This window comes from Poeciliopsis prolifica, unplaced genomic scaffold (genome assembly GCF_027474105.1).
Source record: "Poeciliopsis prolifica strain line A6 unplaced genomic scaffold, Auburn_PproV2 SCAFFOLD011, whole genome shotgun sequence".
NCBI classification, from domain to species: domain Eukaryota; kingdom Metazoa; phylum Chordata; class Actinopteri; order Cyprinodontiformes; family Poeciliidae; genus Poeciliopsis; species Poeciliopsis prolifica.
In genome coordinates this window covers 6,975,659-7,003,194 of record NW_026562386.1, presented here as the reverse complement: position 1 = coordinate 7,003,194, position 27,536 = coordinate 6,975,659, and the positions used below count along the sequence as shown (strand labels likewise).

The window sequence follows — 27,536 nt, the reverse complement described above, 5'->3', positions numbered from 1 at the left end:
AAATATTTTTTTTTTCATAACATTAATTAGTTCAGCCTTCCTCAGAGACCCATTGCAGCAAACATAGACAACGTTAGTTAAAAGTCTCTTTTAATGCGCATGGTTTCCACACATGAGCACGAACACGAGCAAAGACGATAAGTGAATTAGAGAAGCTTTATAGCAGCCCTCTGTGAGCAGTAAACAGACGTTTATAACTCTATAAAACCCAGCAAAATATTAGAATACTCCAGGGAACCAGCACGTTGCAGGAAGACTCCACCGGCAATGCCTTACGTTTGCCTAAAACACACGTTACGCCACATATAACCTTTTGGAAGGAAGTACACCAGGGATGACCAGTTTTTGTCTAACCCAGTTTATTTTTAAATCAGTAAAATAACAGGAAAGTGGAAGCAGAAAAATAACGCAAAAGAAACATATATATATTTATATATCTATAATCTTTAACATTCATTTTCTCATTTTTAAGCACATCACAACCAAATGCTTAAGTCCAAAAAGTAAGAGGTTAAACAAGGTTTTCTTTAAGATACACAAGATTCATTTATTTTCTTGTCATTCTTTCCACAGTCCCCCAAGAAGAGATGTCAAAGGCAACTGTAGCCAATTATTTCAAACACTTTGCTCACCAGAGTTCAGTTTCCTCAGTTACATCAAACCAAGGAGAAGGAAAGAACAAACAAACCAAATGATATCATGAAAGATGTGGAAAATAGGACGAAGGTTCATCCTGCTGAATGAAAATCAAATCTTGTATTGAGGAATATTAATATACTGGTTAACGGAGAGAAACTCAAAGATATCTTACTTCAATGCTGGCATAGAAACTAGCCGGCAGTGAAGGGCTAAAACATGATGTGTAAGACCTGATTAAACAAGAGTCCAAAACAGAAACCCGTCACCTTCTTAATGCAGCTTCAGTCCTGTCAAAAGTCTTCAATATGTAAGGATGCAAGCCTTCCAGGTTCATGGATTCCTCATCAGTACATCGTCTCGTATGTCCTTAAAACCAGTCTTTTTCAATTTTGCATACAACAAGCACACAAAAACCTCGTACTTGTTGATTAAAGAGCCTGGATTTGAAGAAATGCTTACATGTGAAAGATAAGGAGAGGATAAGCAGATTGGAAAAAGAAAAAACATAGCCCCTTCTCAACACTGAAATCTACATAATCCAAGAACAAGGAGTTTGCTGTCCCCATGTGTCCACATTCGGCACAGTCTGCAGGTCCTGATTATAGACCGTCGGTGTCCAGAAACTTTTCTTTCTTTTAATCCACTGTGGCAGAAGCACCTTCAGTTTTAAACAATGAGGAAACAAATGGTTAAATGGTTTTCTGCAGAGCAGAGGAAAATAAAGCGAGCTGGTGGGAGGGCGAGGGCAGGGTGAGCGCCGGAGATCCTGAGGTGGGTGATTAATAGCGGTTTGTCTTTCTGAAGGGGTCAGGGTTGTAAGAGCTGGATGGTCAGTGTGGGTTAGACGTGACTGGAGGCTAGCTAACTAGCCTCACAAAGTCCATACTTGGCGCGGGGTACAAAGATGCTCTGGTCTGGATTCTGAGGTAAAGAGCAGTCTAGAAACAGCGCCAAAGCCAAAGTGTGCAAGAAGTACGACCAATTCTTTCTCCGTTTTCTCCTCCTGATCATTCCTTTTTTTTTTTGTCTTTTTTTCTGAGGTAAAGAGTACAGTCTGGTTTCCAACACAAACATAAGAACTATTTCAACTTGACATCCCTTAATATACTTTCACACCATTCATAGATTTGTAGTCAAGAGCGCGTCAAAAAAAAATTATAATTTCTTTTCTCTAAAATGTTCCTCTTATCGAATTTATTTTACTTGCAACAGGCATCTTAGCAAAAGGGATATGATCAGACTAAGAGGAGCAGGGGGGAATTGAAGAGCGAGCCAATTTTAAAATGGACCAAATTCAGGTTTGTATAAAAAAATAAAAATAAAAAAAACTTGTGAAAAACCCTGAAGAATTAAAGAAGAGGAGAAAAATCATATCCCTGTTAGTGCTGAGACTCCGTCTGAAAGCCGAGGCTCCTCCGGGGAAAATTGTTGCTCATGAACACTCCTCCCCGATGCGCTGGCACGAGCGGCCCACTTTACGGTCCAGCTTAACCATCTTGAGCACAGCCTCCTGACGGCCGCGCCCCTGGTGGTCAAAGAGACAATCGTGTTGCTCAGGAAGACGATGGAGCATGCAGAAGATGAAGCCTGGAGAGGAAGGAAGGGGTCATTGGTATGAGAGGGAGAAGGTCATTTAATTTACTACATTCAAAGAAAATTTAAATAAAATAAAAAATACCACAAACAGACCATTTTAAACCAGATTAGACTTTAAATAGTTCTGCTTGCCATTTTCTATTCAGCAGAGAACAATCGTCTTACTCACAGTCTCCACTGTAGCAATAAATTTGGCCGACATAGTATGCTCAAAACGATCAGAGATTATTGTTCGCTCCATTTGTCAGAAATTACTTAATTAATACACATTTTAACACTGCAGCCATTCAATAAATGGTGATTAAAAACCCAGTTTGACATCTGGCTGCAACGCAATTAAAACCCAGTGACAACTGCACAAAAGAAGGAAATAGCAGGCTGTGGAAAGTTGGGCAACAATGGGACATAATTTTCCTCCAATCAGAAACTACACATGCAAAATTAGCCACCAAACTCTTTTGATATTCTAAGCTCTACTTAATTAAACCTTTTGAAAGTATTAGTGAGCTCATTATAAATGAAGTAACTTTTGGTGAACACATTTTGATGAAATACGTCAACAAAGGTCATGTTTTTAAAGATTGCACATTATTAGATTTGGGTTTTCCGAAATATTTAACTTAAAAGAAATAATCAAAAAAAGCTAAATTAAAAGGCATTGCGTCCACCACCTTTGACCTCTGAATGTAACACAAAAGAACGCTGACTAAGCCACAACCGAACCTTATTGACAGTGACTTAAGCTACATAAAATAAACTACTAACCTTTACTGTTGCTTAAAACACGTTGCGTAAATTTTAAGTACAGGAGCTCTTTCATTAAATGGTAATTTATTTTAATTGCTTTTGCATCTTTGTCAACCACACTTTTTCCTTCCACACCACTTTCTATACTTAGGTTTGGATACAGTAACATTTTCAGTAATGATCTTTGTGACTTTGATGAACAACTGTCAAGCCTGAGGTCATTTGTAAGAACCACATATCACTTCTGTATTAAAAATGTGTTTGAATTGGCCCACAATACAAATAATTTTGCTTAAGAAATTGGGTTTTCACATCAGTTACTTGAAACGCATCTCCCTATGTGTGCTCACTGTATTAAGTAGAGGTTTTATTGTATTTTCGTCCAGAAACACTAAAAGGAAAATCACAGCTTTTCTAAATAATTGAGATGCGCCTGTATTCACTTCATCTTCTTTAAATACCCTGAACTGATCAGGTAATTATTTCTGTCCAAATATGAAGAACCTGAGCAGGGGAAAAACTGTGGGATTCAAGTTTTTTCTTAACTAGATTTCTATTCCACTAATTTAAATTGACTCAAGTTACTGCTTGTGGACCGGGTAAGTCTGTAATTGCATAACAACAACGTGATTCAGAATGATTTTGTTCTTGGGATTTTTAGCCTCTAATGTCAAAACTAATGAGTTAACTAGCAGTTTAATACCAGAGCCATTTCCTTATGTCATTCTAATACTTAGAAAGATTAATATTAGAGGCAAGCGAATCGAGCAGATGCCTACTGAGTGTGACAAAACTGGATCACTTTCTCTGCTGGCGGATTCTTTTCTCCCCAATTTACAATCTGAAATGCATTCATGCTTTCAACTCATTTTCAGATCCTCTTGGCTTACAAACAGCAGCACATTCTGCCAGGACCATTAGCAAAATAATCTGAAATGACTGCAACAGTCGAAATTACTATAATTGCCACCATTTCCCCTTTTGGTTTACTAAAAGCCATCTTTTTTAAGCATTAAACTATTAGGAATTGATGACCAATGCATTGGAAGAAAAGGGGAGAAGTCAATTTCCAATTTAGCCATTACTGCACTGGTATAAGGAGATTGATATTAAATGGCAAAGAGCTTTGACTTTTGAAGTACTTTAATTTGTATGCAAACAAGTTGATTAGGAAGTCAAGTATTGGTTTAAATTGCATTAGGGCTTGTGGTAATTGGCTTATGTTTTATTCGCAATTAAAAACATTCAAGCTCTCTGCAATGTTCCCTATGGGCCAACAAAAGCACAAAAACTAATAGCAGAGCCAAATCTCAATTGCTCTTCTGTAAATTTTCTAATCCGTAATTAAAACTTTAACCCAGATAATGTAAATGTATTTTTCATTCTTCAAGGCAGGTTCTACTCAATACTGTAATACACACACGCACTTTGGATTGGACCTTCTACCTAACTGAGCTCTCTATGTTAAGATTGCACAGAAATATTTATCTGTATTTTAGGTCAAGTCAAAGCAAACGTCTTATCAATTTAATCGGTATTCCAAATTTTTTAAAACATATCTAACTTTAAATGCTAAAAAAAGTCTCATTTATAATCTTATTATACTCTGTTAGAAACCCAAAAAGCTTTTTAAATACAATTTAAAATAAATTTCAATCTTTCCCTTTCAGTTTAAGTATTGACTCATTTTTGTTTCTGTTACAAAGGAATTTTAATCCTGACAATTACCCAGAAATCCCATAATTCCAGTTTCAATATGTCATTCAAATCACTCACTGAAAAGGAAACAAAAAAAGAAAGAAAAAAAAAGAAAAGTTATTCATACTGATCCTGTATGTACTGCGCTTGATAAATGTGTAAATCAGTGTGCTCAACTACAAATGTACCTAGATGGATCATATTACTGATAATGTCATCATACCACAGCGACAGGAGCCCAGTTCCTGCTGTACCAGCTCCAGTTTAGTTTGGCAGCGATGGCAACGTTTGCGGCTCCGCTGTTTAGAGCCGCTGCGAGAAGAAAATGGCGAAGATGACAATGAAGATGACGACGATGAACACTCCTCACCCTCTGGGACCTCAGCCACCCTTGCTCGCTTCTCTGGTGAAGAGTCACTTTCTGACTCTGAGGCTTAAGACACAGGAAAATGTGCACAGATAAAGAAAACAAGAGAGGACAAAATAAACAATTGCAAGAAATTATGGTTAGCTGTATTTCCAGGAGTTCTTGGTCATATTTACAGTTAATTTTGATTATGTATCACAGATTGTAGCAAGGTTTAATGCTCCTGAACTATTAATTTTTTATTTTTTTTAAACTGTCACTATGTCCTGACAGAGAGAAAATTTATGGAAAAAATTAATAATTGGTGGCAGAGAAACAACCTAATATTACAGAAAAGTAGAATTTCTTAAATCTTGACAAGCTCTGCTGTGGAGGAGGAGCTGTAGCGCAGCACAGGAAAAGGCGGAGGGAAGTGTGTTTGTTCAAATTTTCAGGCTAAGCTTATGGTTTCCTCAAAACTATGTGCTGCCGTTTTAAAAGTTGAAAAGTTGAATCTCATTTAAAAGCAAACGAGATATATAAAAAAAAGCTGCATAATGACCAAAACAAGTAAAGATTGACCTGTTTTCTGTAAGCCATTAACATATATGAAGGTTGTTATCCAATCTAAAATGGTTTAAAGATGAATTAACAACTATTTACTTCGGAAAGAGGGCAAAATGCCTGTTTGATGTAAAAAAAAAAAAAAAAAACGAAGGAGGGAGGGAGGGAGAAACCAAGATTAATAGGTCTCCTGTTTTAGATTACATGCCCGACATGAGGGACAGTAGGAGCCTGTAGCAAGCTTCTGCTGGTTGGCTAGAATTTCAACTCAGCTTTTCTCATCAATCCAGCAGACTTTTTCCCCAGCCCTGCCAAAATGCAGATCAGCACTCAATAAATCTCTGAGAACTAGGCCAGGCAGTGCAGTCAGACATCCCCCTCCCGTCCCACTAGCCTCTCTCATCGATCCCCTATATATGCGAATGTGTGAGTCTGTACATGTGCAGCTTCAAACTGTGAAAAATGACATCCTTTCTCCCTTAGCCTTACTAGCCTTGTATGTTGCTGTTAATCTACATGGGTTAAAGTAGTCTTACAAGTAATTTAAGTTAGATTTGAAGTTAGGCTGAACAGCTTTAATTTGGATCAGATACAATAAAGAAATGTGCAAAAACAGTGCAAGTGCAGGCTTTAAACATAAATACATATAGCCCTGAAATGATGTAACATGTGAATGTGTGTTTAACCCCAACACTCACATGACTCTGTAACATTAGACAGGAGATCAGCACATTCACACACAGCGGGGAGAGAGTTGCCTCCTTACTGCACAGCTGTCTTAGATCATGTCACGTTGTTTTGCCTCTAACTTACAGTGGCTCTCAAAAGTTTCCACACTTCGGTAATGTAAGCCACACGTGATTTTCATCCTGTGCAATTTAACTGAATACATACACTTATTTGGACAAAAATAGAACGTAATGGTGAAATAGTTGCATATCTTTGCACGCTCTTGAACTCATACTTTGTTAAAGCAATTTTGATTCCAATTTAGTGCACATTTGATTTTACAAATCTATCTGGTTGTGACCTCTCGTATCCTCTTCTGAAGTCATTGTTTTGTCAGCTTGGATGTATACTTCTGCCAATAGAAAATATTTTAGTTGCTGTTTTTTTTTTTTTGTTTTCTTGAAGGCAGAAAGTTTTGTGCCAAAGCAAACTGGTACATGGAACTATACCAGCCTCCTCAATCTCGTCAAAACAGAAAACAAAGTAACCCAGAGCATGATGCTACTACCACCATCTTTCAGAGCTGGAATAGTGCTCTTCCGGTGAAGTTCAGTGTTGTTTTTCTGCCAAACAAACATTACAAAATAGTAGGCCAAAAGTTTAAGCTTAGTTCACATACTCCCTCAGGGCTTTGGGAATGTTTAGTCATGTTCTCTTTGGGGGAAAAGAATTAAATATTTTTTAAATTACTCTAGAATATAGACTGTAGTTATGTTCAGATAACCAGCAAATTTTGGAAACTCTTGCATTTTCTTCAATGTTATTGTCAACCTCCCTTCTTCAGTTTAAGCCCTCTGTTCTTGTCAGAAATGTAGTTTTGTAATGTCTTATCCTTTTCCTTGTATTATGGTGTGTATAAAATTCTCCCCGAATATTTTGAACCGTTTTCTTGACTGAGGACCTTGTACAAGAAGTTCTGTTACTTCCTCTCCCATCTGAGTTTAGTGAAAGGATGCAAACGAGCAAATTCAAAAGGCTCCTACCAGAATAGCTGAACTTTACAGTTTTAATCATAATGACTAATGGGAGGTTTGAGCTCCAGAAGACTGGAGTAATTTTGCATTTTTACCTCATAAAACTTTATTTTTCTTGAGTTTTACAGAATATTTGTTATATAATGTTAATATGTTTCAAAATGATTATGGAATAATTTTATTTCTTCACAAAACCTTGAAGTTTTACCTGGGTGGTGCACATTTTTGTCCGAGTTGTACATCCTGGCTGATGTTCTAAGTGTCTTTGCCAACACTAGCAAACAAGTAGTTAGCTTTTGTTTGCTCATTCTGCATGATCCACGTAGCTTTCCCATCAGAATACTCTCAGGAATAAAACAAATCTCTTTCGGATCTATCCAATGCCCTTGATCCTACTGGGCCCTCAAAAATCAGCTGTGTCAGTGAAAAGAACAAGAGAGTGGTAAAAGACATAACAGAACCAAGGCATACCAGATTCATATGAGCGCTTTGTGGGGGTGGAAAGTGAAGCCAAGACAGTATCTGTGTTGGATAGTCCTGAAAAACAGACAATACAAGCAAAATGGGAGCAAAAGTAAGAAACGGCAACAATTTAAAAATACACGTGAATGTGATGACATTGTTTCCTCCCTCTTAAGTCTCAGTTTCTTTCAGAATCTGCACTATTCTGTGCAGATTCTTAAATTATTAACAATAGAATAGAGATGTTTCACGACATTACAAAGATTCAAATGAAGCAGAAACACAGATGGGTGCACTACTGGGTCACACTGAAAAGCTCAGTTTAAAATCAGACAGCACCATAAACAAAGGCTAACAGACATTTTGCCCATGGTTGCTCGGATAGTCTTGTACCATTTTCCACACAGTACCAGCTAAAAAGACCGTGACTCTCCAGAGTGGAATCCATTATTTAAGCTGTGAGGTGTTTTGTTTTTCCAGCTATGATGGATAGCTGACAAGAGATGCTACAGCCTCCCATAAGCAGATTGAAACCAACCCAGAGATGGTTAAAAACAACAATTTCTATAAGAGCTCTACAAAATATTTTTTATAAGATCCATAATCTGCTGTTTCAGTTTTAAATCTCAGAAAGTTTTAACCGTTCAGTGAACTTTGTACATAATTGACTCCTTTTTCTAAGGAACCCAACTGTTACACACACATATCAGTGAGAAAAACTGAACAATTTAATGGTAATGAAAAAAACCCACTTTTTTAAAATCCTTAATTTATATAATTTGTGAAGCTAAGCAGATTAATAAACTAGCTTCAACAGGAATTTTTCTCAAAGATAAAAATATATTTACAATATACTGCATGAATCTAATATATAGTCAAAATTACTCCTGCAGTTATTTCACAGTTGACAAGGTTAGTGAGTTTTTTCTTTTAAGTTGCACACATCAATTTCTGTGCTACTTTTTTTCACCTGTGCCAAATAGACCTCTACAAATAAACTTGTCACACTGTAGGGATGACGGATGCCAGGGCAATTGTAGGTGTCCTATTTGGACTTTTGCTTCTGAGAAGACATCCTTTACTATCACTCTGTTGGTGTCCATAAGGACAAGTGCAACTTGCTTCTTCTGCAGACATAATCAACAAAATGCTACGATACAGATTTTGTCCAATAAGATTGAAAATTGTGTATTTTAACTCACTTTTGGTGCTTTAGTTTCCTTTAAACGGCTTATATCACCATTATGCACCTCATTCAATGTTTTGTGAAATTTTGACCAATTACATTTTGACACTAGTTAGATAGTTTTAAACAAAATAATGAACAAAAAGATCTAAGGCGAATGGAAGCACACTTGCCCAAGGTTACCAGCAAAGGGGACAGAGCAGTGGGAGGAGTGCAGCCCAGAAGTATACTCAAAAGCATAATGTTCTTTTGGGATAAAGATAGGAGTTAACTAAAATTAAAATACTGCAAGGATTTTTTTCTTTGACAGACCAGAAGCAATTAAGAGGAAGATAAGAGTAAGATAATGTCTGAAGACTTAAGAGTACATGAGACACAAAGTGTAGTAAATGTCATTTGTAGTAAATGACATTTACTACAAATGTCATTTGTAGTAAATTTGGTAAAGTAAGATGAGTGATTTCAATGTGTTTTGCATAGAAATTTGTTTCCTGTGATGTCGATATGCTTATAGACATTTTCCTAGCAGGAGTAGAATAATGTGGATCTCTGAGCTAAATCCAGAATCAACACTGGAAAGGAAGAGATGCTGCTGTGGCATTGGATTGGACAGATCCTGGCTGGTTCCTGTATATTCACAATATGGTTTTGTTTTCCCACAAAAGCCAGCAGCACAGGTTTTGGCACATTTCAAGCAAGACAAGCAAGCAAACAAAAAATGTTTTCATGAGTTGGTGCTGAAAAGCTTTTTTTTCCATCTGTGGTCAGGAAGAGCGTTTTTACCATCTGACTCAAGATCCAATAAAAACTGAACTGAGAATGTGGCAGGTATGTTAACATAACATATTAAGAGTTATTCAGACAACTATAGCATAAATAACATGCTAGCAAGTTTACTAAACCATCCGTGTCTCTCCAAATCACTAAACGCAATGAAATCTTCGTCCTTGGTGTCGCTTGTAAGCAACTCCGCTAACTCCGAAGATAGAAGAACACAGGCCCAGAGCGCCATATTGCATGAAAATAACATGCAATATGATATATTAATGTGTTAACAATTTCACACATAAGTCACTCCTGAGTACAAGTTGCAACCCCAGCCAAACTATGAAAAAAAAACTGTGAGTTAGAGTCCGGAAAATACGGTACATACAGTAATAAAAAGGATGCTGAGCAGCATATTTTAGGACAAAATTAAAAACAAGGTCTTACCATTTTGAATATGAACAGATGCCACTCCAGTCTCTCCTGGCGACGGTTCTTCTGAAGTGTTGGATCTTGACATCAGGGACTGACTAATGCTGTTTGTTTCAGTACAGAAGATGTCCGTTTGACTGCTGCTGGTGCTTGAAGAGGTCTTTGGGGCACAATCATCGTTTGGCTGTTTCTTCTCAGTGTCTATGAAGAAATTGGCAGGTTGAAATGTGCTTTCTTCTTGTCTCAGGCTACTTATTCCAAAAGAACTTTCATGTTTTAAAAATTAACAGGGTAATGTTTCAAATATGTGTGGCACAGCGATGCATCTTTGGACAAAGAACAAAACTGAACAGATTTTAGGTTAAGAGCCAAGACTTTCTGGCATGTGATTATAACCTGAGTCTGGTGAAATTAAAAAGTTCCAGAGATAAAATACCCTGAGATGCATAAATATAAATAATTTGTAATACCAATATGCAATTTTTAGACATACTAATGACCAAGTTTTGGTAATCAGCAAAATACTTTTTAATTAGTTGGTCAAACAACATCTTGTGATAATGTTCTAAACATTAGCCTTTTATTTCATTTTACTTGAAGACCTATTAACCCTGTAGTAGTTTTTTTTCTTTATATATTTACTAGCCTGTATGAGTGAGTAAAAGTTTAATTTTATATAACATTTGCCCAAACAGTGGTCACAAAGTGCATCACAGGTAAAGTATATTAAACAAAATATACAGCAATCAATGCATAACACATAAAATGAATACAATAAAACCATGAAGGCACATTATAAAAGCTTATACAGCAGTATCTGTTAAAAACTGTAAGAATATATTTTACGGGGATCGTTAATACAATTACAGTCCCAGTTTGTTTTCCTGTGTAAACTTGTAACAAAGCTATTTAGAAGACCGCATAAAAATATTCAATCAAAACTGCTCACCACTTTCTAAAATGGGAAATTTATTTACTTAGAAACAAATAGCATTAACTCGACTTAATGTACTCCTCATTTCGTACAGTCAGAGAGAGGTAGAATATACCAAACACAAAAGCATAGATGAGAATAACTTACCTGCAAAACATTTAGAGCAGAGATTCTTAGTTTTGCTCGACCTGGGGGAATTAGAGAAGACTTTGTTAATGACATCTAAAAGTGGTTAACAGGGGAAAATAAACACCTGAGATCTAGGATTCAATTTTATGGAAGATTGCAAGACTAATTGATCAAGCCGTTAACCAAGGTCTGCTTCTCTCTCTTCAAGAACAGAATGTAAAATGTCCAGAAGCTCATGAAAACCATGGCCAAAATAAGAAATTAACTAAATAAAATAATAACGAAAAGGCTACAGAAGAGGATGGAGTGGAGATCAGTACATCTTGGCAGGTTAAAAAAATAAAATACAACACACAAAAAAAGTAAGAAGTAGTACAGAAATACAAAAATTATATAAAATGAGTATTTATTTTCTATGAAGTCTAGATAGGTTCATTATTCAGGTTCCAGGAGAGCAAGAGAGAGCAAGAATTTTAGAAAATAACAGGAAGGCTGAAGTTATTACATTACACAGAGTTTTAAACTTTTCCACATTCATCTTTTCTTTGTGATGGAACATGCTGGATATGAAAATACGGGAGGCCTTTTGAAAATCTCTACATGAAGTTTACAGTTAGCAAAGCTAATCATAATGAATGTTATCTTTTTAAGACTCTGTACCCCCAAAAGAAATTATCAATGTCTGTACAGGGTGAAAGGACAGAATAAAATTATCTTACATGCTTTTTATATTATAGTTAAAGTGAAAAGAGAATTACTTAAAATTACTATTGGTTTATAAAAAACAGGAACTTGGAAAATTAGGCACAATACTTTCTTTATGGAATCTCTAATCAGCAGTTATATCAACATTTAATTAAAACATCAGTCCTAAAATCCCATTTCTTACTCCTCACAGAGTAATCTTAGAGCAGCAAATGTCTAGAATTAGCAATTATGATCCAAATAAAATCAAATGACACCCAGGGCACCATTTTGGCAAGGCAGACATCTGACATGACAACTGTTTAAACAATTTGATTGTTGCTTTTGCAACAACTGTTAATGAAAAACCTCAAATAACCTGACCTGTTCATGAACAAGAAAAGCATTTTAGTTTCCTAGAGCCCCAAATGTGTTTCTTACAGTCCTCAATACATGATTCTTCCTTCTCATCTTTAAATAGATCTTAGAAGTAAAATAGCTATTGTTACAGAGTTGACCAGCATAGCCTTCATGGTTTCAGTAGTGCAGCTCTTTCTCAACAGATAGCTCTAGCTTCCTCCTGAGAAGGCTCTTCTCATTTCCTCTCCGGCCGTCGTCCTGACTGTCTGTGCACTAAGTGTGACGGTCGCTGCTATCAGTCACATTCTATTTATTTTGGGCGCTTCGTTGCACACCTTTGTCCTCGTTTCTAAAAGTAGGGTCAGCTACAGTCAACCAGAGGGGATGGCTGGCATTTTCTAAGTATGAGTTTGAAACAGAAAAGAGGAAACAAGAAACCAGGATGAATCCTAAATCTCATTCATGTAGAGAGCATATAACCCCATCTTTCCATTAGCCCTGCAAATGAAAGGCAATCAAACCAGTTGCATTAAGAAAGATTGGAATGAAGACAGGCGAGAAGTATGCTGAAGCCTAAATAAAGTCTGAAAAGAGTGGAGAAAACCTGTGTTTCGCCACTGGCCCAGTGGTAACAAGAATACCTAATTAGGAAAGATTCTGTCATCTCCAGGTTAAGTGACACAAACCTGTGATAAAATTGTTAATGCTTTTGGAAGTCTGATTCTGTTAAGATATTACTGATATAATCAAAATTAAAAGATCTAACAAAAACCTACCAAACCTTCCAAGACATTGTGTCACCTGTGAGGGAGCCTAAATTATTTAGAGTGATGGTCTATCACATACAGGAACTAAGCTGGATTTAAGTCACAAGGGAAGATGAGACCATAAATAATGTACTACTGTGCCAAATTTGCTGTGTAAAATTATTCCTTTTATACAATTTCCACAAAAAATGATGAACAATGAATAGGACATTTTATACTAGACTGGAGCATTAACTGTGTGGCATTTTCTGCAGACAGAAAAAAGCCATCGTAGAAAAATTAGGCTGATACCTGTCGTCAAAGTATACAACAGTTTAAAGTCACAATTTCAAACCTGCAACATTTTTCAGTAATGCCATTCCTGTGGTTTGGCTGTTGAGACAAAGTAGCTTCAGCATAGAGCACAGCACCTTTTAGTTCACTACCTAGCCAAACGCTTAATGTAAGATTGCTCTAAATAATTTACAACAAGCATTAATTTTACAACTTAAGAAAAATGCTAAATTCTGTCTCCAAGAAGAAACCACATGATAGAAAACACACCCAGCTGCCATTGTCTGCTTTTTCTCCAAGCTGGATAAACCAAAATGAATGAAAAAAAAAAAAATTCCAAACATTAGAATAACTTAGTGAAGGATCAATACAACAACAGCTCATCTGGTGTTGGTTAAAGTCAAATTTATTTATATTTGATTTATAATATAAATTAAATTAATGACTTAATAGCTGGGAGATGTATTAGCACTATTAGATGAACATTAAACTGATTATCTTGACTAGAGACAATTTGAGAGTTCTTGTGTTTTTTTATGTATCCCTTATTTAATCACTCTTATTGAACAGAGAATACCCGAACTCAATCAATCAGGCAAATAGAAAAATAGTCAACTTTATTATTACTATTACTCTCATTAAATATGTTTTTTTATATTAAATATTTACACCACACTTCCTAAAAATAATTATTGAATCAAATCCAATTAAAAATCCCAATATAAACCCACCTATTTGAGTTCATAAATTTCTAATCAGCACTCAAGTGTACCTAAAACAATCAATGTTATATATCTTTTCTTAAGCAGAGACCAGTTATGACTTAATTCTTAGATGACCTGCTGTCACAGCTATACATGGTGACCTTGAGTAAGAGTTTGACAAAATGGCACAAATGGGGAAGTCAAACATTAAGGCAGGCAAGCAGAATAATGAGTTTCCTCATTTTCTACAATAAGAAACATCTATGTTGCATTTTCAGCATTAAAAGCAGGTTACATTGAATTACTAGAAATCCCATTTATCACTCGTTCACTGCCCACTTGCAATAATCCTTCTGATAGTTACTCAAGCGACATGCATGTTAGTGACAGCAGCCTGAAGAACCTAGCACTTTGGTACCATATTCAGAAATAATGATGAACATTCAGCTTAGCCTTCATACGTTCTAAAGTTTCTATGCTCATTGGCTGTGTCTGCAAAACTCTTGATTCTGACCACCAAAGTCTTTTGTCTGCTTAATGAGCACAAGTTCTTCACTTACACCTGCTTTACTTACAGAAGTACTGGCTCACGACTTTTTGTTTCGGTTGTAGGGGAAATGCATTCCAGTTAGACGAAAGAATGTCAAATTACCTGCCACAGAAGTGATGTGGCTAGAGAATGAATGTTGGAAAAGTATACCTCTCTACCACATGAGAAAATTAAATCTCAGAATGTCAATCAACTTAAAAAAATATCAAGGCAGCCAAACTGTCTGTACTTGTATTATGTTACTTGGCAAGAAAACTCTTTGGAACTTGGCCTTTTATATGTCCCAATCTACTTAATCTAACTGTATTAGACTAAAACAGTTTGAAGAACACATAACAGACTTTATGTGTTATTATATTCAGTTATATTCACATATAACTACATGTGAATGTAACTGATTAAGATTCTGTGTAGTGCCTTGACATAATTTTATAAATTGCAGTTTTCTGAGTTGAGGCTTGCATCATACAGCACACTGTTCAAACAAAAATTAAACTCATTCATCAGCTAGTTTTAAATACATTTTTAATATATGCACAGCTTGCAACAACAGTTGTCCAAGTCCAATATTTGAGAACTACTATCCTGGAACTTTAGTTGCATCCTTTCTCCGACACACCTGAACTAAATGAACGGCTTGTTACCAGGTATCTGCAGAGCGAGCTGAAGGACATACTGATGAGGGAATTCAGCTTTTTCATTCAGGTGTGTTGGAGCAGGGATGCATCTAAAAGTTTCAGGATAGTAGCTCTTGAGGTATGAATTTGAGCAGCCAAGCTCTATAGCCAGGGTCTACAAATCCAGGTCTGGAGAGCTGATGTCCTACAACATTAATGTGCCTCTCTGCTTCAACACACCTGAGTGAAATAATAAGGTCATTAGCAGGACTCTGAAGAACTTGACAGCATACTGAGGAGGTGATTCAACAATTTGATTCAGATGTATTTTACCAAAGACAACACTAAAAGTTGCACAACACCAAACAGGGAGGCCTGGATTTGAGGTCCCTGTTCTACAATATGCAAGATACTGTTTTGTTAAACTTTGTCAAACTGTTAATAATTAACACAATTTCAATTCAGGCATCCATAACATGGATGTCAGTATCAGTAGGTCTGTGGATGCCATTTTTCTCCATGTTTTATCTTTGGTATCTCCTCAATAACAAGTACTTATGTGCTACTGTGGGTTAAAGGTTTGAGAATCCCCACTGATAAAGTAAACACACCCAAAATGAACTTATTTACTTCCTGTTTCACTGAAGAAGGTTGTCAAAGGGGCCTGATCTTTTTTAGAATAGAATTTTCAAATTAATCTAAGAACCTCTGAATTAATATTCTCACACACCCTAAATAACATAATTTGATAAATAAGCACATGCTTTTCTTGCCTGGGGGGGAAAAAAAAATTGAAAGGACTAAAATTATAATTTTCAAATCATCATTTGAAAAGGATTGTGACTAATCATTTTCAAATATGATCGATAATAACTCAAAATAACAAGAATAGTTTTTAAATGTATAATACTTAAATAAAATAAAATACATAATAACAGTAATGGTAACCATTATTATTTATTTAGAATGCCCTTTATGTCTTCAGATATCAATGGGATACAATAATTTTGGTTCATTAACATAATTTCAAAAAGGTGCAAACATCTCTCTAGTCTTACAACATATCAGAACACATACCAAGCAAAAGAATTATTGGAAGCCCTAAGAAACTATATTTTATGACGCCAAACGTTTGAGGAAGGATAAAATACATTTCAGCAGTAATGAATGGTCCGAAAACCACCACGGCCTACATTTATCAGAAAAGGAAGATGTCTGTAGCCTTCGTGAGTATGGCCGTCTGACAATACAGACTAAATGAGGAAGAAAACTTTGGTTAGAAAGTTAACCAAAACTCTAATGGTCCAATGACCTCCACTATTTCCTTTGTGGGGATAAGAGAACCATCAGCAAAGGCTAACAATCACTTTTGTGTGGTAGCTGCCAGAAAGAGGCCACATTGCAGCTAAATTGAAAATGATGATCTGATAAGGCCAAAATAGAACCTCAATTCCATGTTTCTTTTTGAGAGAAAAATAGACACTGGCAACCACCACCTGCTGTGAAGCACAGTGGTGGCAGCATCCTGCACTAGTCCACATGAGATACAGTATGGTCACAGAAAAAAAAGAAATCAAGAAATCCTGCACCACATTGCTCTGGGACTGAAACTATAGCAATAATTCATCTTTCAACCCCACAGTTAAGATAACAAAGGCGTGACTTTAGGAGCAGCCTGTGAATGTCTGTGAGTGGCTAAGCCAAAGCCTACACCTAAATCCGAATGAACTTCTCTGGGAAGACCTAAAAATGGCCGTCTACTGACACTCCCCGTCCAACCTGAATGAGCGTTGAGAGGACCTGTAGAAAGAAATGTCTCTAACAGGTGTTACAACTGGATTAATAAACATTCAACAAAAATCTGCACATATTAGCTCTTTTCGTTTTTGAGAAATAAATGTAAAAATATGTGCCAAGACGGAATTGTGTTTATTTATCATTATTTTTTGTTGGAAAACTGGAACACAGCTGTGTTACTCATGGTCTGCTTGACAGCCGTCCAGTGGGTTCAACTGTTTGCTACATGAACACGGTGTGTTAACTAGTTCCCTCTGTGTTAACGCTGTCCCACCTGAAAAATTACATGTAGGATTTGTCGCACACTCACCCTAAAGTCTACCTTCATAGGCTAAGGTTACTACGGCCAGCTGCTGTTAGCTAGAAGCTAATGCTACAAAACAATGAGGAGGGGGTAATGACAAGAACGGCAGCTCATCTCTGTTACGGTTGCTAATGCTAGTAGCAGTCGACTTTGCTAACTGTTTGGGAAAGAAAGGCACATTGTAAAGAAATATATTTGAGGAAATGTTCCGGCTTACCCCCAGAACCCGCACGGGCAGCGCGGGGGTAAAACGTTGACGTTGCTTGGACCCTTGCTACCCTCGCTCCCGGTGTCCCCCATATCGGACCTCCGTGGCAAGCTGTCGCGTAGCAGGTGAATCCGTGGATGGAGTGAAGGCCTCCTGTTTGCGCTCAGCTAGCCCCGGCTTCAAAAGTCCCTGCTCGGCTCGGAGTAAGTCTTAAAGAGTTTCAGCCGAAAACGAGTAGCTCTGCCGACACGAGCGGCTTGTGAACACGTAAAGTTAATCCAGTCTCAGTGGGTGTCAGGGCCCGTCAAAGCCGAAGACTGACGGAGCCACTGGGGACGTTGGGCCGATCAGCTGGAGAGAGGAGCAAACCACTGGAAGAGATGGGAGGAGCGGAGAGTCGCTGTAGGAACTAAACTTCAGCTCGTGTGTCTGTGCCGAAGAGTTTCAGTAAAAAAAATTAAAAAAAAGTTGTAAGTTTATCAATTCAACTCTTTGATTATTCACTAAAGGTTTTAAGTTTTTCAGACAAACTAAGTTTTGGTATGATCCGGACTGTGAGAAGGAGATTTCTTTAAAGAAAGAGCCAATAATAATAATATTAATAATAAATACAACTTGGATTGTATTTACTCTCCTTTAGTTTAAAGATTATTCTTTGACGCTGAAATATTTTTGCAGCATTTAATCATGAGTATTTAGTATATTAATCCAGTAATGTAATAATTAAGAAAACCTATTAATTGCATTAGCCTACTGCGCATGTGTATGACATATTGCAATGAATACTGATAATCAACTCTTCATCAAAAAAGTTATAGTCATTTATATACTTTTGATTGTCTTCTAACAACCTAAACACTAGGGTGCCACCAAGGAGACCTGTCTAATTAGACGATGTTAGGTCAGCGGCCTTTTTCGTGGGAAAGGCCGCTGACTTGATGGACAGATGTCCAAAAGACAGTCTTCGACTCGTTCAAGAGGAGAGTAAGTCACAAAAGGTATTTGTTGAAGAAGCTAGTTATTTGCAAAGTTCTGTATCCAAGCTTTTTTAATGAAAAATTGAGTGGAAGGAAGAAGTGTGATAGGAAAAGTTGCATCAGCATCAAGCAAACAGCCACTTTGAGAGGATTGTCAATGAAAATAAATTCAGAACTTGAGGGAGTTTCACAAGGAGTGGACAAAGAGTTGGTGCATCAAGTGTCATCACACAGATGACACAAAGAGGCATGAGCAGCAAATGTCGCAGTTAAGTCATTCTTAAACTAGGGAGAACATTGGATGCGTCTCCCTGGGGCTAAGGAGAAAAGGAACTGAACTGCTTTGCAATGGTTCAGAGTCCCATTGTAGTAAATTCTGAAATTCATTTGGAAATAAAGGTTCCAGAGTCTGGAGGAAAAGTGCAGAAGCCACTTGAACTCTAGTGTCTCGTCAGAGATGGTTTGGGGTACCGTGTCATCGGCTGGCGTTGGTTCACTGTGTTTTCTGAATGGCCCAGCAGAAATTCAAGAGCATTTCATGATTCCTTCTGCTGACAAGCTGTTTGGAGATTCTTATTTTATTTTCCAGCAGGACTTGGCATGTGCCCACACTGCCAAAGATAACAAATCTGGTTCAGTGAACATGGTGTACCTGTTTTTGATTGGCCAGCAAACACACCTGTCCTGAACCTCATAGAAAATCTATGGTCTGTTGTCAAGAGGTAGAGAAAAGAGTTTTATGTTTGGCACGTATCAAGAGCAGCGGTTGTTCAGCAGAAAATATTTTAGAATGGATTACTCTAAACCAGCAGCTTTGCTTGGTGACAGTTGTTATGGGGACAATTGTGTGTAAGTATATAAAAAGATGCAATGGATCCTTTTATTTTTCCTTTTTAACTCCTTAATATTTAATTGTATTTTTAAAAACTTTCCAACCAGGCAAAGCTTTTCACTGCAGAATACCAAATTCATTAAAACATTTTAATTAAATGAAATAGTAGGGCTGCACAGTGGCGCAATTGGTAGCACTGTTTGTTGTCTTGCAGCAAGACGGTCCTGGTTTGATTCTAGGCCTGGGGTCTTTCTGCATTGAGTTTGCATGTTCTCCCTGTGCATGCATGGGTTCTCTCTGGGTTCTCTGACTTCTTCCTACTTCCAAAAACATGACTGTCAGGTAAATCTTTCTAAATTCTCCTTAGGAGTGTGTGCATAGTTGTTTGTCCCGTCTGTCTCTGTGTTGCCCTGCTACCTGTCCAGGGTGTACCCCGCCTCTCACCCAAAACATTCGCTGGAGATAGGCATCATTTTGTAGGAAATGTTTGTTGCTTTGACTCACGCTCTACATATAGACACAATTACTGTGTCCACATGCAGAAACAATTTGAACATACAGCTTTTCAAAATTGTTTCTAACACACTCAGTGTGCTTTCTCATAGTTTCTCCGGTTACTCTGGTTTCTTCCCACAGTCCAGAAACATGAATGTTAGGTTAATTGGAGACTCTGGATTGCACTGAGAATGAGTGTGTATGTGTGTGGTTGTCATGGTTGTTCGTCCATGTTCTGACCCGAGCCAGCTGTCTCGCCCACTGACTGCTGCAATAGGCTCCTGTTTCCACCTCTCTGCTTTGTGGTCCTGAACAATGAATAAGTGATTGCAGAGTTTTGTAATAAAGTCACATCAAAACTACATAAACAAGACCATCAGATGTAATGAGTTAAAAACCATTAAAAATAAATGTTCAGACTCATAACAGATGGTGCCTAAGCATTTCCACAACTATATTTACAATGGCAGCAATGTTATCCCAAGATCAGAACTCATCAGTCTCAGTAGCAGTAAGTGAGAACCATTTTAACCAGCCCCCTTAGTTTTCTGTCTAAATGAAATGGTACTGTCATCCATCTGTGTATCCTCTGTAGTGGGATCTGCAAATCAGCTTTCTGGGGGAAAGTTATACAAAAACCTTGCAACTAGGAACAAAAGTGTTTCAGTTTAATGGAAATGTTATCCTAACAGCATTGTTCTCATATTTTCTGAAGTCATAGACGGTTCACCTGTTTGTCTTCTCAGATGTTTGTATTGACAAATCTACAGATTTCTCTTTGTTGACTGATGTTGAAGATACTTAATTAATTGGTAAATAAATTTTTACAACTGAATATCCAAACTAAGGCAAGACCGTTTAATCTGTTCTTGCAATAGTGATTCTTGTTTAAATGGCACCATGTGCAAGCCCCTCCTTTTATATTCACCTTATTTGGCTGAAATAAAAGTGACATAATTATTTTTCAAGTTAAAGAGGAATGATCAAGATTGAGTTCACAGCTTTTGCTATTGCAGCGAGAAACAACTGACCAGTCCCAAAATCTGAGAATAGTGATGGACTCAGATTTAAACCTCCAAAGACACAATGGCAAACTTAGCCTTCCAGGATTCAAGGACTAATGTCCCAACAAAATCTTGAGAAACTTATCCATGTGTTATCTAAATAAACAGAGTCTTGAAGAACAGACCTGAAAATACTTTTTGGTCTAAGAGGTGATGTAAACCATCTAGGTACTTTGGCAAACAGATCATGAGATAAGCAAAAGTTTCTTGTTGCTAATGAGATTCAGTGTCCTATCTGTTTACATACCAGTGGCTTTTTTTTTTTTTTTTGTAATGCCTGTTTAGCTTGGAGCTATAGAAACATGGTGGTCACAAACACCAATGGTGCTGTTTATGCCAAGAGAAAGAGCATCTGTAAATTTTGTTTTTCACCTCAAAATGACTTTCCGAAGAAAGCAGCTCTTAACTTTGCAGCCGGGAGATTTGGATTCCCCTCAGCAAGACCTGCCAGGAAGTAGCTTCTGTCTGCTGGGACAGTGAAGTGGGCCCTGGGTGGAATGAAGATAGATAGCTGATAGTTCATTAGTTAGTCAGACACTGGGAGGGCTATACCGCAGAGGATTTCAGAACCGCTTTTTCAGTGTCATTATGAGCTTTTATTCTAGCACAGGTTGACTCTGTTGCTCAGTAGAAACAAACTTTTAAAGTGTTTGCCAGTAATATTCATACATCTAGGAGTATATTGCCACATTCTCATAATTATGACGTACGTATTTGGCACCATAAACAGATTTTTGTGGCACTTCAAAGAGCAAACATGACCAGAGCAAACTCCAGTTTTGATTCACGCAGAAGAAAAGCAGTTGTTGCTTCTCTCTATAGCTTGAGTCCAGCCTCAGGCTACTCTGTCCCCCAGAGATTTAAAGAACTCTACTTCAAAGACAGATCCCCTCTCCTCATGTATTGAGTACCCTCTTCCTCTTTCCCTGCAATAAACACAAGAACTTAAGGAATTAATTAGACACTGGATCAAACATGGGTTAGAAAATCCAGTGAGCAGAAAATGCTGGAGGGGGGTAGATGGGGACCAGTGCGTATAAAACTTGGGGCCTTGAAAATACAATAAAAATGTTCTTCTTTCAGGTAATAGATTTTTCAAATATTATGTACTCCTGCTCGTTTTATCCACTACATTTAATTTATAATGTCAGGGTATCCCAATCAATATCTTGCACCTCACATCCTTAATATAACCAGTGTGATGTTTTCATCTCTATGTACAGTGGAAATCAGAGCCTGTATGGATCATACTGATTATCCCACCGCTCTTATATTACCCAGTGTCGATGGAGAAAGCTGATTCATAGCTTCTACAGCGAGAAAACAGCTCTTGGCAACATGCGAGGGATGAATTGTATTGGAAATCCATGCACACGCTGGTCTATAAACTCAAGTCTTTGTTATCTTTTAGTGCCATCCCCAGATAGGCAGGGTGCCTGGTATTTGCAGGAGGACAAGCAGCATTTCAAAGTGTGTTCAGAAAACAGAATCTCGTTGTTCAATCAACTGTAAAAACAGCAATATCGATTTGAGTAAGCAGGCTGTAGAAAGCTGGGATATTAGTGACTTCACAACATATCAAGCAATAATGTGTATTGATGGCTGAATATAGGGATATTTAACAATAAATATGTACTACGCCCTGTTGAGGGAGCACAGTGTGGTTGATAAACTGCTATCAACCTAAATTGCTAATGCTCATAACCTCAGTCTTTCATATTATTCCTGGTAATAATAACACTTGACAATGCAGACTCATTCTGCCAGTGTAAGTGGATTGATTTAGCTTTTTGTTGATTGAGTTCAGCCAAATCCCACAAAGTGCTGTTTTTATTTTTTATTTTTCTAAAAAAAAAAAAAAAAAGCACTTTTATTTCATTTTTTATTTAGCTGCACAAAAGCTCAATGACAGATGAGGGAAACCGTTCTTGACAAGGAGGTGAGAGATCATAACTTGGCTGTGAAGCAGTATTGGCTGGAGGCAATGTTTAGAAATACACACAGGCCAGGATAAACATCAGAAAGCACACAGTGGGGCAGCCAGCATTCATTCAACACCCCGTTTCACTAATGTCCCCTTTTCATTCTTTTTTTTTTTTCTTCACCACAGCTGGTTGAAATAATGGAAAAGACACTGGAATTATTTCTGCATATACTCTAATTCGTAATGAACAAAAATTACATTTGAGGCTCTTCAAGGCTCCATTCTTGGGCTACTTTTATTTACCTCTTGTATTCTAATCAAAATGCAGCTCATTCAAAATGTCGCCTCCAGAGACTAACCGAAGAATTGATCATTTTATTTTTACATTACACAAATCACCTGTTGTAATATGATAGCTTTTAAAATAGTGATATTAGTTTATAAGACAACAAATGATCTTGGCACCTAAATGCATGTACATTCCCCAGGTTATGACAAACCTGATCACTCTGTTTTCTCAGGACCAGAAACAAACAGTGTCACCACTTAGTTTCCACATGTCAAAATAGGACTACAAAAAGTACTGATTACTGTAGTTCTTTCTGATATGTCATATTATTTCCGAAAATAATTGTTTGAATGGCTTTATTGTTTTTGCAACATTGTTTCTTTTTGTTTGATGTTTCATTAGTTACTACTGTATTTATTTATTAGTCTTTATTGGAATTTTATTTACCTTTGTTCATTTATTCCACCTTAAAGCACTTTAAATTATATTATTCATGACTGATGCTATACAATAAAGATCTAATAAAGAAAGTAGGTGAAGATTAGATTACTTCATTACTTCATTTTTATTATGCCTAAGTATCTTTCGTTTTATGCGATGCTTAAAATTTGCTATTACAGTTACAATGCATTTCTGGTTCCTACTTTAAATTTATCAAATTATGTTATTTTGCCTCATTCAAAAACCCTTTGAATTACCCAGTGCATGAATGTTGCTATACAAATAAACTTGCCTTACTTTTTTTGCAATGTTCAATGTTCGCATCTACATTTTCCTTTTTTCTGTCACATTCGCATATGAACCATAACGCGCATCACACACACACACACCAAAGGTCCAACCTCCCACTGTGTGCAGATAGTGCAGCGAAGCTTCCCGTACATCATGCAAGGAAGCCAGCACATAACCATCCTCCCCACAATCTCACTATCGGCTGATCAAAGAGCCGCCAAACAGCCAGAAACTACAGCTGATTCAGAAAGCAGTGCATGCACAGCAATACAATTAGCAGAGCTTCTTTCCATGTTGAATTTTAACTCCCGACCCCTGACATTTTCACTCACACACCCGGTTGTGGAACGTGTGCATGCAAACTGGAGTAATCTTCAATCAAGTGTGCAAATTCTTCTACTTGTTTTTAGTATGCACACATGTAAGGTGTGATTAAATGCAATTTCTACTGAGTGGCAATTTTTGATGGTAAAATTCTCCTTTATGAGTTGAACAATTAAAGTGTGCAAAGTGCTCCAACCAGGCAGAACAGGACAGAGCAGGAAGAGAAGGATCAAAGTGGAGAGGAAAGTGAAAAGCAGCAGAAGACATGAGGATTGAGAATGGAAGATGATGCATGAGAAATACTGTGTACAGAAGGCAGCAGCTGAAATGGGCTGCAAGTAAAAAGAGGGAGATGTTCAAATTGGTTCTGTCTGTACTGATCTATAACACAGTGACGACTATAGCATGGTTTGATTTTTATTTGGTGTTGATGACTGATACAGCTAAATATTTTGTGCCTGTATGTTCAAGTGGGCCATGTTGGCAAGGATTAATTTTGCTCTTAAAAGCTTTTATGGGCAGACACAAGATGGAAAAAAACCAAGAGTAAAAAAAAGAGGAGAGATTATAGTGTTTGTAAAGAACAGATGGCGTAATCCTGAACACATTCCTGAGAAGAAGCCTCCATGCACCCTGGGTATTGAGTTGTTAGCTGAGTTTCAGTCCATGGTGTTACCTTCTGCTGCGAGGTGTGAGGTCATCACCCTAGAAAAATCTACAACAGCTGCTTGCCTAGGATCAGGGATTGCCTCAAAGTCAAAGCTTGATTAGATATGGGACTTTTTGTCAACAGAAATCACAACTAATTTTGTGATATCTATGCAGCTGAATTGTTCTATTTATATGATCTATACAAATGAATTCATTTGGCTTAATATAACAAACTGAATAAGTTTTTCTTATAGGTGCCTTGAGATTATGTTTACATGCTACATAGATATCCTGCAATTTCTACTCAGCACAACATTTTCCCTTTGGATTTAAGGCACTATCCAATTCTACTCAAATCACACATCTTAATAATCAGTGTATTGACTCAGCCACTGTTGCAACCTCAACCATCCCTGTTATTAACAGCTGATGAAAATTGGATTGTCAAAATATCTCCTAATCTTGATAGAATCATCTCGAACTTTTTATTTTAAGGCCGGAGACATTGGTGTCTCAGCAGTCCTATCAACGCCCCACAAGGTTGGATTACGAAGTATAAAACATGTATGAATCCAAATATCAATCTGTTGTGACATGAAACTTTTAGTTGCCTGTTAGAAAGCGGAAAATGAAGAGGAATTGTATCTTTCTTTACAGTGAGTCCAACCACAGCAAGTCAACAACAGAAATACTTCAGGAGATGAAAAATTTACATTTTAGTAAAGCTGACCCAGAATCTACAACTAAATTTAGCATAAAACCAACAATGTATCCCAAAACAACCTGTGGAAAAGAGAAAGTCCTTAAAAGTAAGCAAATGATGTCAAGTCAAGATGTGGGATCCTAACAAACTCCAGTCAAAGAAAGATAACATTTTAAATTGTGGTTTTAATAAAGTATTAATTTAAGGATGTGAAACATTTTCACACGGATTACTTTTTTATTGCTTGGTCTTTCCTTTGAGTATATTTCTCTATTATCCAAGTAATAGAGAAATTAGGCAAAAAAGTGCCTAATTTTTTGCATCATAGAAGTATATTTTTCAACAGGAAGCTGCTCTATTCACACAATTCCCCTTGTGCTTCAGTTGTAGCTCAAAAGAAATGCAGCAATCCCAGAAAAAAAATCAACAAATAGCATAATTTAGGGTGGAAAGAGGGGAGAGTCACAAATTATTATGCAGAGAAAAGCAATCAAACAAAATGATTAACATGACATTTCTAAGGTATGGTCATTTGAAACTTTATAATAAAGAGAAAGAATCCTTTTTTCATAACATTAAAGTCAATGAAAGGATATTTCTGGGAGCTGTGCCATGAAGAGGCAATCCACAAATCTAGAAGAGCTGAACCCTGGACTGTGAAAGGATGATCAGCCTCAAGAAATGGTTGGGTCCCCTTGCTGCTGTTTCTTATGGAAATGTGCCCTCCAGTGGCAGAAAGCATAAAAGCTGACAAAACCGTCTCCTTTGCTGAATATATGAGTGACAAGAAAGTGGGAAGCATTTCCTTTTAAAAAGAAAAGCATTGAAACCTTTTGTAAAAAAAATAAATATTTTGCAGCTGCATTAACATGCCTTAATTTTGGCATGTTTTACACTTTACAATGTTTTTAGACATTTGTACACAAGTAGAATCCCACACCACAAGAGCCCCTCGGAAATGGTAAACATGGTAAAAACAAAAACAACTGTAACACCTGCCGTCAACTTCTTTCTCGATTAACAAAATAAAACAAACACAGCAGGAAGTGGTAGCCATTGTAACCATTTTAATGAAGCAGAATAAAGTGGAAGTCAAGTAAAGTCCCAAACCTGAAAAGAAGCTAAAATCATCATCCTAATGGTCCGGTGCAGCTCGGAGCGTAGAAATATTATTTTAGAAAATCTGTAAACAATAAGAACAATCACAAGTTTCATTTGTAGCTTAGGTTCATTAGGGATGCATTATAATGCAGTTTTTGGAAAGGTCGCTGAATGATTGCGAGCCTCTAATCCAAATGCTAATTTAGTAACCAAATGCAAAAGTGCAGTAATGTCATGATAATGACATGCAGATGAGAGCTCATCAGAACTGCTAACCATTAATGAAGCGATATTTGAGCGTATTGTATGCGTCGGTCTGAGTATGTGGCCATGCCGTCAGTGCTGCATGCATATCTCCATAATGTGTGCATAAAGAGCGCTCATCCGCAGCAGAATATTTACCATATTAATGTTCAATCAGTCTGCCACTGTAGCAACGCACAATTTGATTAGGACAGACCAAGTTAGCAATTAACACATGGAAATAACTCCCTGTGACTATAGTTGAACAAACTTTGACAACCAGTACTCTTTTCTTTTTCTTTTTTTCGAAAGTTTGAAAACTTAGATTTTCACTTTGAGGAGCTGGGGGTACGGCAGTAAAGAATTAGTGTTAGCATGTTAGCACTATGTGCCTAATGCATATGAGCGAACTGTGATCAAACATCAGGATCTACTTTAATTCAGAATTCAGTATTCAATGACAGACATACAACACTGGAGCAATAGTGAAAACCAAAATTCACAGTGAAAGCAGCAGTGGAAAGTCTTTTTGCCTCTGCTGTAGCTAAGATGTATAGTCATAATTCTTTCATGATTTTCTCGTACGTGATAGTTGTGACTGACTCTGTGATGAAGGGGAATGCAACTTATGCAGTTTCTTATCCTGTGGGCCCAGTGTAATTAAAAGACTGAGACTCTAATATTAAGGTTCCCTTCACATTCACTTAATATTTACAGCACGATGAGGGGCCTGATC

General features: G+C 37.1%; 1 protein-coding gene across 2 annotated transcripts; it reads right to left on the bottom strand.

Annotated features, from left to right (window-relative positions):
• Positions 1–347: 347 nt before the first annotated feature.
• LOC129364325 (AN1-type zinc finger protein 3-like) lies at positions 348–17,859 on the bottom strand. 2 transcript variants are annotated; one of them, XM_055036889.1, is made up of 6 exons: positions 17,475–17,859; positions 11,220–11,260; positions 10,154–10,339; positions 7,765–7,830; positions 4,904–5,113; positions 348–2,226 (listed from the first exon to the last, which is right to left on the bottom strand). In XM_055036889.1, exons 1-6 carry the CDS (start codon positions 17,555–17,557, stop codon positions 2,072–2,074), a joined length of 741 nt encoding a protein of 246 aa, XP_054892864.1. In that variant the 5' UTR covers positions 17,558–17,859; the 3' UTR covers positions 348–2,071. The 2 variants fall into 2 exon arrangements, with proteins under 2 accessions (XP_054892864.1, XP_054892865.1); XM_055036890.1 differs by having other exon boundaries at positions 5,051–5,113.
• Between the last annotated feature and the right edge of the window lie 9,677 nt (positions 17,860–27,536).

Coding starts and splice junctions, on each gene's coding strand:
- LOC129364325 (XM_055036889.1), bottom strand. CDS start 17,557: ATGGGGGACACCGGGAGCGAGGGTAGCAAGGGTCCAAGCAACGTCAAC. Junction 11,261..17,474: donor TGCCCGTGCGGGTTCTGGGG/GTAAGCCGGAAC, acceptor TAATTCCCCCAG/GTCGAGCAAAACTAAGAATC. Junction 2,227..4,903: donor ACTGGGCTCCTGTCGCTGTG/GTATGATGACAT, acceptor CTTCCTCTCCAG/GCTTCATCTTCTGCATGCTC.